The 12523-nt window shown below is 33.1% G+C and overlaps 1 protein-coding gene and 1 pseudogene across 2 annotated transcripts; one reads left to right on the top strand and one right to left on the bottom strand.

Annotated features, from left to right (window-relative positions):
• Nucleotides 1–335: 335 nt before the first annotated feature.
• LOC111287634 (phytosulfokine receptor 1 pseudogene) lies at nt 336–4764 on the bottom strand (annotated as a pseudogene). Its single transcript, XR_016341806.1, has one exon. The product of XR_016341806.1 is annotated as a phytosulfokine receptor 1 pseudogene (transcript).
• A 3550-nt stretch (nt 4765–8314) lies between these two features.
• On the top strand, nt 8315–12397 carry LOC111288544 (uncharacterized). Its single transcript, XM_022879468.2, has 7 exons — nt 8315–8444; nt 8653–9647; nt 10372–10427; nt 10528–10758; nt 10907–11198; nt 11424–11620; nt 11822–12397. The coding sequence occupies exons 1-7, from the start codon at nt 8426–8428 to the stop codon at nt 11973–11975; spliced, it is 1944 nt and encodes a 647-aa protein (XP_022735203.1). The 5' UTR covers nt 8315–8425; the 3' UTR covers nt 11976–12397.
• The last annotated feature ends 126 nt before the right edge of the window (nt 12398–12523 follow it).

The following is a 12523-nucleotide window of genomic DNA, read 5'->3' as shown; positions in this document are numbered from 1 at the left end:
AAAATGGAACTTCACTTTTCTTCTTAGGCATCCCAGAGAGGAAAAAAAAAATCAAAATAAAATATAGCAGGTCGTAACTTAAATGCAAATATGCCAATTTTTTCCCCATGGTCATAAATTGACAGGAGAATATGAAAATCTAGATTCAAAAGTCATTGATCTAGATCACTCCACATTTGCTTAGTCACTCATGTCTTTTTGGTGTTATTTTTGACTTTGCTAGCACTAATATGTGTATTGTGAAAAGAATCATATGCAAGAATGAGACTATAAAATTTGACGATTCCCCAAAAGAAAAATCAACTATTGGATGGCAAAAGCATGTCCCTGCCTGAATTGACCCGCCACCGTTGAAAATTTAGTATAATTTTCAGTTAATAATGAGACAGATAAGTCAAATATGCAAATGACAAAATTAGGAACTGGTTGGCCATTAGTCTACTATAAAATTCACCAAAAATTGTCCTCAAAAACGTATGGTGAACCAACAAATTTCTTCTATTCCACCTTATTGACCAAGAATTTGGTGTTTATAAATGTCAAATGGTTTGATTTTTTTTGCAGCTTGTGATTTTATTTGATAGCATTGCATTGCATGCAACCAACGCCATTGGAACCACAAATTCTCACTAAATATAAATAATATGGAGTATATGTATGACCATTTATCTCAAAAATAGAAATTCATGTCATTCACTCTATTTGTTCTCGAATTATCTAAATAGATTCCAATTGCAGAACAGTAAAAACTTGCAAACAATATTGTTGAGACATCACAATCCAATATTTTTTCAGCACTGTTAAAATTCTCACTGTCCAGTTCCTGTTGTGTAGGCAGAACAACCCAAATCTAAAGTCCAATGCAAATGTAGCAACAGCATGGACATTCGACATGATTTGAAATCAGAGCAACATGAGAGCTTTGCATTTGGGATTAACATAGTGCTAGTTAATAACTACCACTAGTAATGCAATTAAGCCAGAAATGAGCATGCCTTTACATGCATGATGGTCGGTAAACATGATTAGAAGAAAATTTTCTCAATTCATATCAACCACCATTACATACAAAAAGTTGAAATTTTATTTTTTATATGTTTGAAACAAACATTTTATCGTCGCCTGAGGTAAGAAACAAACTTTGAACGTGAAAACTTACAAAGTTTGTGATAAAAATGTTTGTTGCTTCTGTTATACCCCTCCCTGTCCTCCATGTTGGAGAGCAGCAAAATCTGATAGGCCACATATGTGGAGAAATAATTACAACAGGATGACATTATTATGAAAAACTACCAATTTCTGCTGCTTCTATCTGAGCTTCTGCAACAATGGATCCAGAAGAAATATTTCTAGCTGTACAACCGGAGATTTCCATAGTTTCATTACCAAGCTGGAGGTTGAGGTTGACTTTATCAAGCCAAGAAACTAGTTGCTGAGTTGTAGGCCTAACTTTAGGGCTTTCACTTAAACAAAGGCATGCAATTTGAAGAAGCCGCAACATTTCCTTTTCATGCTGCTTGCCACAGATAAATGGATCAAAAACCTCGCTCTCCTTGTTTTCCATCTTCATACGAATCGCCCAAGAGATTAAATCCCTGGATCCTTTAGGCTTGCACATATCCATTGGCCTTTTTCCAGTCAGAAGCTCCAAAAGCACAACTCCAAAACTGTACACATCACCTTTATAGGTAGCAACAGAAGCTTGCCCATACTCGGGAGGAATGTACCCTAATGTCCCTACCAGATCAGTGGTTACATGGGTATCATAGGGAAGTATGAGCCTTGCAAGACCAAAATCCGCTAAGTGGGCTTTAAAATTCTCATCTAACAGAATGTTACTTGACTTTATATCTCTGTGAAGAATACGAGGCTCACATGACTGGTGCAAATAAGCTAGACCCCTAGCAGCCCCTTGTGCAATTTGCAGCCTTGTCTCCCAATCTAGCGGGGATGGTCCATCGACCTTCTCATGCAACCAATAGTCCAAACTACCATTTTCCATGTAAGAATATATTAAGAGCCTGTCACTTTTATTCATGCAATACCCTTGTAGATGGACTAGATTTGGATGCTGAGCTCTTGAAAGTGCTTCAACTTCAGCACGGAATTCTCTATCCATCTGACCACAATCACCAGAGAGCCGTTTAATGGCAACTTTATGACCATCAGGGAGGGTGCCTCTGTAAACCAGGCCAAAACCACCACAACCAATGATATTTGCCTGGTCAAAGTTGTTGGTTGATTTCAGAAGGTCATCAATGCAGAGCTCTTTGTAGGTTTCCCTATTTTGGAAGAGGACCACTAGCTTTGAACTGAGTTCTTCCAAATCTTGATCATTGGTGTCAGACTCCTCCTTCTCGGGATCAACCTCACTGCGGTTATGTGCACGCAAGACAATCAAAAACGTAAGGCCAAGCAGAAATGCTGTCCCAAATATGATTCCAACAACCATTCCGATTATGATATCTTTGTTCCTTCCAGATCTTTTTGGGGATTCATGACGATCTTCACTAGTAGTATCTTGACAATGGAACCAATGATCACCACAAAGATTGTTTCCTTCAAAGCTTGAATTTGGAAATGTCAGAAATTGACGTCCAGAAGGGATCCTCCCGTAAAGCTGATTGTAGGCAACATTAAATATGGACAGAAAACTGAGACTTTCCAGTGAAGATGGTATGGTCCCCGATAAGTCATTATGCGATAGATCCAGAATCTCCAAGCTGATCATCCCAGACAAATTTGCCGGAATTGATCCAGATAAATTATTGAACTTCAAATCAAACACATGGAGCTTTTTCAGATTCCCAAACTCTGGCCAAATTGGTCCACTAAGAAAGTTGTGACCAAGTTTAAGTGTTGGTGGAAAACTCCAAATTTGATTATATTGCAATCCATCCCCACTTTCATTCCTTTTCATGAAGAAAGGAAAATCTAGCGAAGGCTCCTCCAGTGAGATGTTTCCATGAATGAGGCTTGGTAATTCAGTTAAACTTTTTGGGATCTCTCCAGTAAACGAATTGTTTGATAAGTCCAAGTAAAAAAGATTACTATAGCTTCCAAACCATGGTGGAATTATACCAGTCAAATGGTTCCATGATAAATCCAACAACTGCAAAGCAGTAATATTTCTCAACCATTGGGGAATTGAACCTTCGAGTCTACAGCTTGCGATGACCAGAACCTTCAACTTCTCAAAATGCAGATTACGATTATCAGGTAATGTTTCATTAGGGAAATTCAAGGTGAGGACCAAAGCAGTTAGCTCCCTACAATGCTGCAGAATTTGAAGAGCAGAGGAAAGATTCTGAAGGCTCGAATTCGAGAAGGAAAGATAAGAGAGGCTATGAAATTCTTTGAAGCTATCAGGGATTTGGCCACTGAAATTATTCCGGGCAAGATTGACTTTTTTCAGTTGTCTACATAAGGGAAGATTATCAGGCACAGGCCCAGTAAACTTATTCGTAGCCAAATTCAGAGAGTTCAAAGAAACCATAGCTGAGCAGTTAAGATCTATAGAACCCTTCAATGAATTATTCCTCAAATTTAGCAAATTAATGGCTGGAGAATTGGACAATGAAGTGGGAATTCTACCAGAAAATTTATTTGAATGAGCCACAAGATAGTTTAAATTCAGTAGCTGACGGAAAACATCCGGGATCTCTCCAGAAAAATTATTTGAAGAAATATCTAAGTGAACAAGTTTAGAGAGATTAGCAATACCAGGACTTAGCTTCCCACCAAAGTTGTTACCTTGAAGCTCCAAATAGTTTAAATTTTGAAGCTGAAAGATGTCTTCAGTTATCCCACCAATGAGATCATTCATGCCAAGATAAAGTTCCTCCAAGGAAGAACAAGTTCCAAGCCCTGGTAAAATATTACCAGAGAAATAGTTCACTGCCAAACTAAGGAACCAAATTCGAGTAGAATTAACACATATATGGGAAGGAAGAGAACCATTCAAGGAATTCGAAGAAATTTCAAGAACTTGAATTGAAGGAAGATTGATGCTTTCTGGGATTGATCCAGAGAAGTCGTTATAGCTCAAGTCAAGTTGCTCTAAATTTGGCATATGAAACAAAGATAGTGGCAGTGAGTCTTTAAGGAAATTATGGGAAAGATTGAGAGTTTTAAGCTGATCCAAACCAGCCAAAGAATCAGATAATTTGCCTAATAATCTTTTCTTGGAAAGTTCCAACTTGATTACTCTACCAGAAGATGGAGGTTCACAGGTTATGCCTTCCCAATCGCAACAATCAGTTGATGAATTTGTGGGCCAGCCTTCAAGTTTAGTTGTCAAATTGCCCATGAAATCCTGGAGTGCAGTCAAGTCCCATGGATTGCATGTCAGGTTTTGTGAGTTGAGTAACTGAGCATGCAACAAGAACCCAAGAACAACAACCAGAACCCAACAATCTTGAGCACCCATATTAACAAAAGCAACAACCAAGAAAATCCAAGATGGAGGGAAACAAAAAGAGAGAAACTTTATTCGTTCAGGATAAAATAAACCCTCCACAAAATACAAGATTTTTGACATGGTTTTTCATTATTTGAGCCATTGTGAGCTTCGGTTAAAGGATCAAAGCTCAAAACAAAAGGGTGGGTTGATTTTGATATGGAGAAGTGAAGAGAAAATGAAAGAAAGAGGGAGTTGTCAGAAGGGAAAAGAGAGCAAGAGCAAATGGTAAGAGAGGCTTTGCCCTTGCCTTTGCCTTTTGCCTTGCTTCTCTTTTATAAGTTTGTTTTGTTTTGCCTATCAAAGCAGAGAGTCGAGCTAATAAAGCCGTTGGCAGATGGCAAGCAGAATACGGTAACTATTGAAGTTGAGAGTAACGCTCCAACCTTTAATATACGGTAGTTTCAACATTCACATTTTATAAAAACATTAATAATTTATATATTCTAATTATATTTTATATAAAAATAATATTTTAATTTATTTTAATATAAAAATATTTTTAATTAATTTTTAATTTTTATTAATATTTTAAATTATATAATTTTTATTTTTTTATTCATATCATTTTTATACGAGTTTGAAATTATATTTGAAATTTTCAGGTAATCTACCTAATTTCATAAAACGGTTTACCGGCAAACCGGTGGCATGGCCAGTCAGATCACAGGTGCTAGTTGGATATTAAAAAAAAAAAAAAAAAGTCTTCATCTTAACTTCTGATCATTTTTTTTTTTTTTTTATGGAATGGAAGAATAATTAGGTATAAACTTTGAATGAATTCAGAAAAATTACAAGAAAAGCATTAGAAAATATCAGTCAAATTCCCCCAAAAAAAAATAATTTTAAATTTGAAAAAATTAATGTTCATAAATAAAAACAAATTTTTGGTAGATATTTAAATTCAAAACTTGAATCAAACTTTTAAAAGTGAAACAAATCGTTAGGTCAAGTCTTGGATTGTTAAAATAATAAATTTTATTTTAATTTTTTTACATAATTTTTAGTACACGTAGAAGTGTTATGAAATACAATTATTTTTAAAAAAATAATAACTGTTAAATAAAATTTAGATATAAAAATAAAAATTAAATTAATCATGCAACATTCTTATCTTTTATTAATTTTATTATATCGTTTGATTGATTTAAATATTAAAGTACATCTCGAAATTAAATCTCAAATATATTTTTTTATTGTCTTTTTCACTACAAATGGAAGAAATTTTTCATCTCAACCTCTATTCAGCTTCTCTCTTATTAAGCTAAAAAATTACATCAATAAATAAAATATAATTTTGATTTTAAGATTCTACTTTATAGCAAAATAAATACAAATTAAAGGTAAAATATTGAAAATAAAAAATAGCTGTCAGCTAGAGGTGATAAAGGATTGCGAATTGAGGTGGGGTGACCGGATATAGCCGGTTGGAAAGAAAGGAAATGTTAGGGGAGGGAAAATCAAAAGTTTGGGAAAAACACGTGCGTAGACGTAGAGTTTTCCAAACAACGGTTGGCGGCCTTTTACGATTTTGCAAATTCATGCCAATTTCTATATTTTTTTAACATAAAAAAGTACGACCTCTTGCCACTATTATAATATATATTTTTTTACATCATTGAATTTTCTTCTATTTATTTTAAAAAATAAAAAGGAAGATAAAAGTTGAACAAGTAATCAGATAATTTGATGTCCTTTAATTCATCACTTTGTGGTTGGATAGTGAAATTAACTTTAATAAAATTAAAAATAATAATAATTATTATTATAATTATGATTAAAAAAATTTTAATGAAAATTTTATATTATATAAATTTTATTAAAATTTATCTATATTTTACTAAAATAACAATTGCATCCAAAACGTAGACTTAGATAATGAATATTTATGTTTACCAACCACTTGAGAAAGCATACCAATGGGAGATTGACATCTTAAATTCCAATATAAAAAGGGTACTTCAACTACATATATTTTAGTGTAATAGGTAGAGAGAAGAAAAAAAATTAAGATTAATTAGGGTCGTTTTTATAATTATTTTTAAATAGTGATATTTAATAATTTTTAAATTTTAATACATACATAGGGCCAATGGAGTATGAAAAAGAAATGACAAGCACTAAATCGATATCTAGTGCTAATGAATAATGATGGAGAATTAAGCACAAAAGGAAACCATCATTTTGCATTTATTTTTCTTATGCTAGTATTTAGTTTTCAATCAGAAAATGAAAAACAATTGACTCACCACTAATGGCCTTTCTGTTGGCCAATAGCTGCAAATTTGATTTCTCTAATTTTCCCTAAACATTGGTCTCTTTTACACACAAAAAGAAACTTAAATAACCATAAATAAGACATTACTATCAAATATTTAATAACAAATGCATGTATTTATTTTGATAAAAAATTAGATTTGAATATTCGAAAACTTGACTTGGATTTGCATGTAAATTAGGGTTTTTTTTTTTTTTGTATAATAGCATAAAAATAAAAAAAAAATTATAGTTACTAAGATTCAAATCTTAAAATTAAATATCATTTCTTAAAAATAAATGAATAAATTAATTAAATTAATTTTTAAATTTATTTATAAATTAAGTTCTAACTTGGGATATAGTTAGGGACAGCAATCAAATCTGTCCCTGACGGGTTTCGACTCGACTCGACTCTATGGGATAAGTTTTTTTTTTTTGAAATTCGAGTTTCGAGTCGGGTCGGATAAAGTTAGGGAACAATCAGGGTCGAGTCAGGTCAGGTTCGAGTTTGCCTAAAACCTGATCCGACATTATATAAAAAAATATTTTTTAATTAATTATTTAATTTTTTATTTATATAATGATATTTTTAAATATTTATATTTAAAAAATAATATTTTATTAATTTCAAGTATGATCGGGTCAAGTTCGGTTTACATAATATCGAATCGAATTCGAATATAAAAAAACAAAAAAAATTTTGATAAAATCGAATTCGAGGTGAACAAAACACGCCTTGAGGCCAACCTAGATGCTGTCCAAAAAAGAAGTAGCTAATCTGCCTCATTTTGGGCTTTCTTGTTCCTTTTAATCCTAATAGAATCACATCCTGAAACTATTTTTTTTTTTAGTGACATGGACCTTTCTAGCACTAATTTCATTCATGGACCTTAATTTTTGGGCTTTTTCCTACTTTAGTACATGGATTTTTTTGTTTTCCAATTTGAGACAATTTTTCCTTCATTCATGATGCCCTTAAAAGGCCCAAGGACAAAAATATTATATTTTAGGCTAAATCCCCTTTGTAGGTCCTAAGCTTTACACAGACTCAAAATTGTAATGATTTGTAATTTTTATTAATTTTATATTACATACATTTATAAATAAAAATATAATATTTATTTACATATTTTAAAATTTTATTTTAAATTCGAGTAATTCAATTATTTTTCAAACTAAGCTCAAACTTGGTCCGATTCCACCAATGCCACGTGGACGGATGAAAGACCTATTCCCCCAAATCATATTTCTAAGTAGAAATGATAGTGTGACCAATTTTTTGCTTTCATCAAATTCGATTTAATTTTATATATTAAATATTTAAATTTGATTTGATTTGTATATATATAAAATTGCAATTAATTTTATTCAATTTAAAATTAATAAAATATAAATATAAAATTAAATAAATAATAAAAAATAATATATATATATATACTAGGTAATATGAATTTACCTAAAATTTGATTCTTATTTTTTTCTTAAAAAATTTAAGTTGATCCAAAACCCAATTTCAAAAAAGGAAAAATCTTATAAGATAACGAATTCAGGTTGGCTTGCCAAATCTATTTCTAAGTAAAGCGAATGGATTTTTTTGTAAATGCATTTGACTGAGCCCAAGTCATTTCAACTTAAAATACGGGAAAATTGGGAACCAAAGTCTATGTTTTTCCATGAAGGATCGGTCAGTCTTAACTCAAAACTCATATGCCACCATTGTTTTTGGGTAAGTATTTCTGACCAAACAAAAAGGAGTCTCCGTCTTCACGTCTTTTGACCTCTTCCTCAAACCCAATTTTCAAATTTTTTTTAGTTTTTTTTTTCCAATTTCCATCTTATCTATATTTAAATATCTCCGTTTGCGTCGCTCTGATTCTCCTTGCTCGTTTCTCTTTGTTATATCTTGGTTTCTTTTCATTTTCTTTTCCTTTCAGAAATGAATCAAATAGAAATGGATCCAAAGGATCAGAAGGATAACCCCAATGGTGGCGAAAACGGCCAGGTGAATGGAACAGCCGTGTCGGATGATCAAGATGGAGGAGAATTCTGTGATGTCGAGATGGAGAAAAGCAGGGAAGATTGTAATTCGAATGACAAAAACCAGGACTCCAATGGTAAGGGGGTTGATCCTCAAACCAATGGTAATGGCCATAATCATCACATGCCAGCCATCAAGGCTCAAGTTCAACTCCCAAAAGCCGAGCCACCACAGCCAAAAGTGGAACGTTCACAATCCTTGTCCTTGGCCGAAACCATGCCTTCCATAGGGAAATATATAAGAGACCGAAGCAGCAGTTTCTCAGCAGCAATCATCAAACGCTTATCATCTTTAAAAGAAGACAACGGGGATTTCATCGTGAAAAACGATTCACTAAACTTCGAAGTAACGGAGTTCAAAATCCCTGGGGTCAAAGTCATTGTAAAGCTGAAAAGCGAAGACGAAAGAGAAGAGTTAAGAGGTCAGATAACGTTCTTCACTAGGTCAAACTGTCGTGACTGCACAGCTGTTCGTAAGTTTTTCAGAGACAAAGGGCTTCGATACGTTGAAATAAACATCGACGTATTCCCCAAAAGGGCCAAGGAGTTGATCGAAAGAACAGGGAGTTCCGAAGTGCCCCAGATATTTTTTAACGAGAAGTTGATCGGTGCGTTGGTGACGTTGAATTCACTGAGAAATAGCGGGGAGTTGGATAAGAGAATGAAGGAATTGTTGGGTGAGAAATGTCCTGAGGGAGTGCCTGCAATACCAGTTTATGGATTTGATGATGAGGAAGAAGAAGAAGATGAGTTGGTTGGGATTGTGAAGTTTCTGAGACAGAGCTTGCCTATTCAGGACCGTTTGATTAAGATGAAGGTTGTCAAGAATTGCTTTGCTGGTGTTGATATGGTGGAAGCCATCATTAACCACCTTGACTGTGGACGAAGAAAGGTAATTTGTTTACTTTCTTCCTTCTTTTTTTTTAAAATTTATCAAAGTAAAAGTTTTTTTTAAAACCATGTGAAAATCAAATGCAAACAATCGATACGAGATGGAAAGAACACCACGTTTTAAGCACTAATAATAGTGGACAGCAACAATTCTTAGGTTATAGTTATGGGCTTTGTATCTCGTAATTGGATATATCTTAAAGTTAGGTTAGAATTATCAGATGCGTGTGTACAAGTACTTAACATAATGTTGAAGCATAACGATTATAACAAATTTTGCTGCTACAAGTTAGAACTATATCTTTACAAAAGCAAATATATAGTATTTCTATTTAATACTTTGAAGAATGACAAGAAAGAGGGCAGAACAAACTCAAGTTTTCCTGCAAGTTTTATAATTTTAGATTATATTTGATACATAAGATGATGAATAAAATTGAATAATAATTATTTCATACATTAAAGGTTTATTTGAGAGTTCAAATAAAAAAATTTGTCTCATCAAAAGGTGTATCTTATAATTGGATCTTTAATATATTTTCAAATATAAATATTAATCGATTAAATGAATTATAAGCTTTTGGATTTGTAAAATAGTATAATCAAAACTCCTTGTAGAATTAGGGTTTCTTATTTTAAAAGAGATCCTTTTGTATAAAAATTCCTTGTATTAAGAAATTGAATTTACTATTCTATTAATATTTTTTACCCTTCATAAATTATAGGGCATTGAAACTGCAAAGCGGATGGCCCAGAAGCACTTCATCCACCATGTCTTTGGGTTGGAACATTCTGTTACATCTTATAAAACGTTAATTTCCAACATACCTTTCATTTAGACATAATTTTTTTTTAATTATTTGATTATAATTTTTGTGTAGGGAAAATGATTTTGAAGTAGGAAACCATTTTTATCGTTTCCTTGAGCATGAGCCCTTTATCATCGGATGCTTCAACTTTCGAACTTCAACAAATGATAGTGAACCCAAATCCGCATCTTTTCTCGCCGATCAGCTTTCCAGGTTAATGTCTGCCATACTGGAAGCATATGCTTCTGATGACAGGCTCCATGTTAATTATTATATCATCATCAAAAGTGAAGAATTCCGCAGGTATTTTTTATTCTTCATTTCCTGTTAGAATATTATTTGCTTGATTTCATTTGTCATGAATCTCAAGCCGAAAATATTATGAGAATTCGTTATGATATATACATAGAGATTTGTATTCATACTTGCAAGTCGCTCTTCGTTGATGCAGGTACTTAAATTTGGCTCGAGATCTGCAAAGGATCAATCTCAAAGTACTGACTCCAGATGAGAGGCTAGCCTTCTTCTTAAACTTATACAATGCCATGGTCATCCATGCTGTAATCAGCATCGGACATCCTGAAGGAATACTTGATAAGAGAGCTTTTTTCTGTGATTTCCACTATGTAGTTGGAGGGTACCCTTACTCCCTCGGCATTATAGAAAATGGGATCCTCAGAAACAATCAAAAGTCTCCTTATTCCTTAATCAGGCCCCTTAGCAATGGAGACAGGCGCTTAGAGGTAACCCAACTTCATCAATTTCTTTGCTCTACTAGCTTACTCTTCATACAATATTTTTGCAAACTTTCACTTGTTTTGGTACAAATTAAGCAGATAATAGAAAAAGTTGCAGATGCTGGTATCCGAATTCTAAACCTATTAAATATCACTTTTTTAAAATGATTATATAAATTAACTGTTCAAAATCTTACATGCTTGACTAGTTTTTCTTTTTCAAATGAACAGCTCGCTCCTACTAAAGTTAATCCACTTATCCATTTTGGACTATGCAATGGGACAAGGTCAAGCCCAACAGTGAGGTTTTTCACAGCTCAGGGTGTTGAAAGTGAGCTAAAATGTGCTGCCAGGGAATATTTCCAGAGTGGAGGAATTGAGATCAATTTGGACAAAAGAACAGTTTATCTAACTCGGATCATCAAGTGGTAAGTTTCCAATTAATATACTATTGTCAATTTTCCAAGTACTTTATGTTTCTTACATCAAAATTGAAAGAAAAAAATTTAAAGCTCACAGTTCAAATTTAGAGTTGATATCCAACCGCTTTTGATTTCAAATTTTAACACTTAAAACCCTTTTAACAATGCATTGGATTGAATTTAACTTGTTGCATTTTCACCTTAAAGGTTTAGCGTAGACTTTGGACAAGGGAAGGATGTCCTCAAATGGGTCATGAATTACCTGGATCCAACCAGAGCAGGGCTTTTGACACACCTTCTGGCTGATGAAGGCCCTATTAAGATTGTGTACCAAAATTATGACTGGTCTGGTAATTTGTGATCGCCCCACTTTTCAGACCCTAAACCCCATTTCAGATGGAAAATTTGGGATGAAATCATTCAAGCAAAAGAGTTTGATTCATATTGATACAAACAATACAGGCAACTGCATTGGCAGGAAGATGTTTTTGTATATAACACCTCAATTTCAAAGGTTCAATGAGGGTTTAGTCTCCAGCCTTCAGCAAAGCTATCAAACATAGGAATTACTTATATATACACATTATAAAAATTTTGTTGTTTTGGGTGAATTCCAACAATCATTAAAGTTGATTTTTGTTGGAAGAAAATAGCAGAGTTTCTAGCATGTTTAAACTCTGTTATCCTTTTGTTTTTTTTTTTTCCCCTATTGTTGTATATGTAAACATTTGAAAGGTAAAATCATTAAAATAAAGGAATATGATCAGTCAACCATTATTATCAGTTTATCATGAACATAGGCTTCATCATCAAATTGCCTAAAGAGGTTAAACAAGCACCATTCTTCCTGTCCTTTTTTATAAATTTTAATTAATGTTTCATTTGAATATTGTGAGAAAAATTTTTTAG

The sequence above is a fragment of the Durio zibethinus genome, chromosome 4 (assembly GCF_047325235.1).
Source record: "Durio zibethinus cultivar Kanyao isolate XHJ-2024 chromosome 4, ASM4732523v1, whole genome shotgun sequence".
NCBI lineage: Eukaryota > Viridiplantae > Streptophyta > Magnoliopsida > Malvales > Malvaceae > Durio > Durio zibethinus.
The sequence above is the reverse complement of the archived record's forward strand: the minus strand, read 5'-3'. Positions and strand labels throughout refer to the sequence as shown.

Bases quoted from the DNA above. Each gene is read 5' to 3' on its own strand.
- LOC111288544 (XM_022879468.2), top strand. The intron at 11,199-11,423 runs GTAACCCAACTT...TCAAATGAACAG, and splicing joins ATGGAGACAGGCGCTTAGAG to CTCGCTCCTACTAAAGTTAA. The intron at 11,621-11,821 runs GTAAGTTTCCAA...TTCACCTTAAAG, and splicing joins CTAACTCGGATCATCAAGTG to GTTTAGCGTAGACTTTGGAC.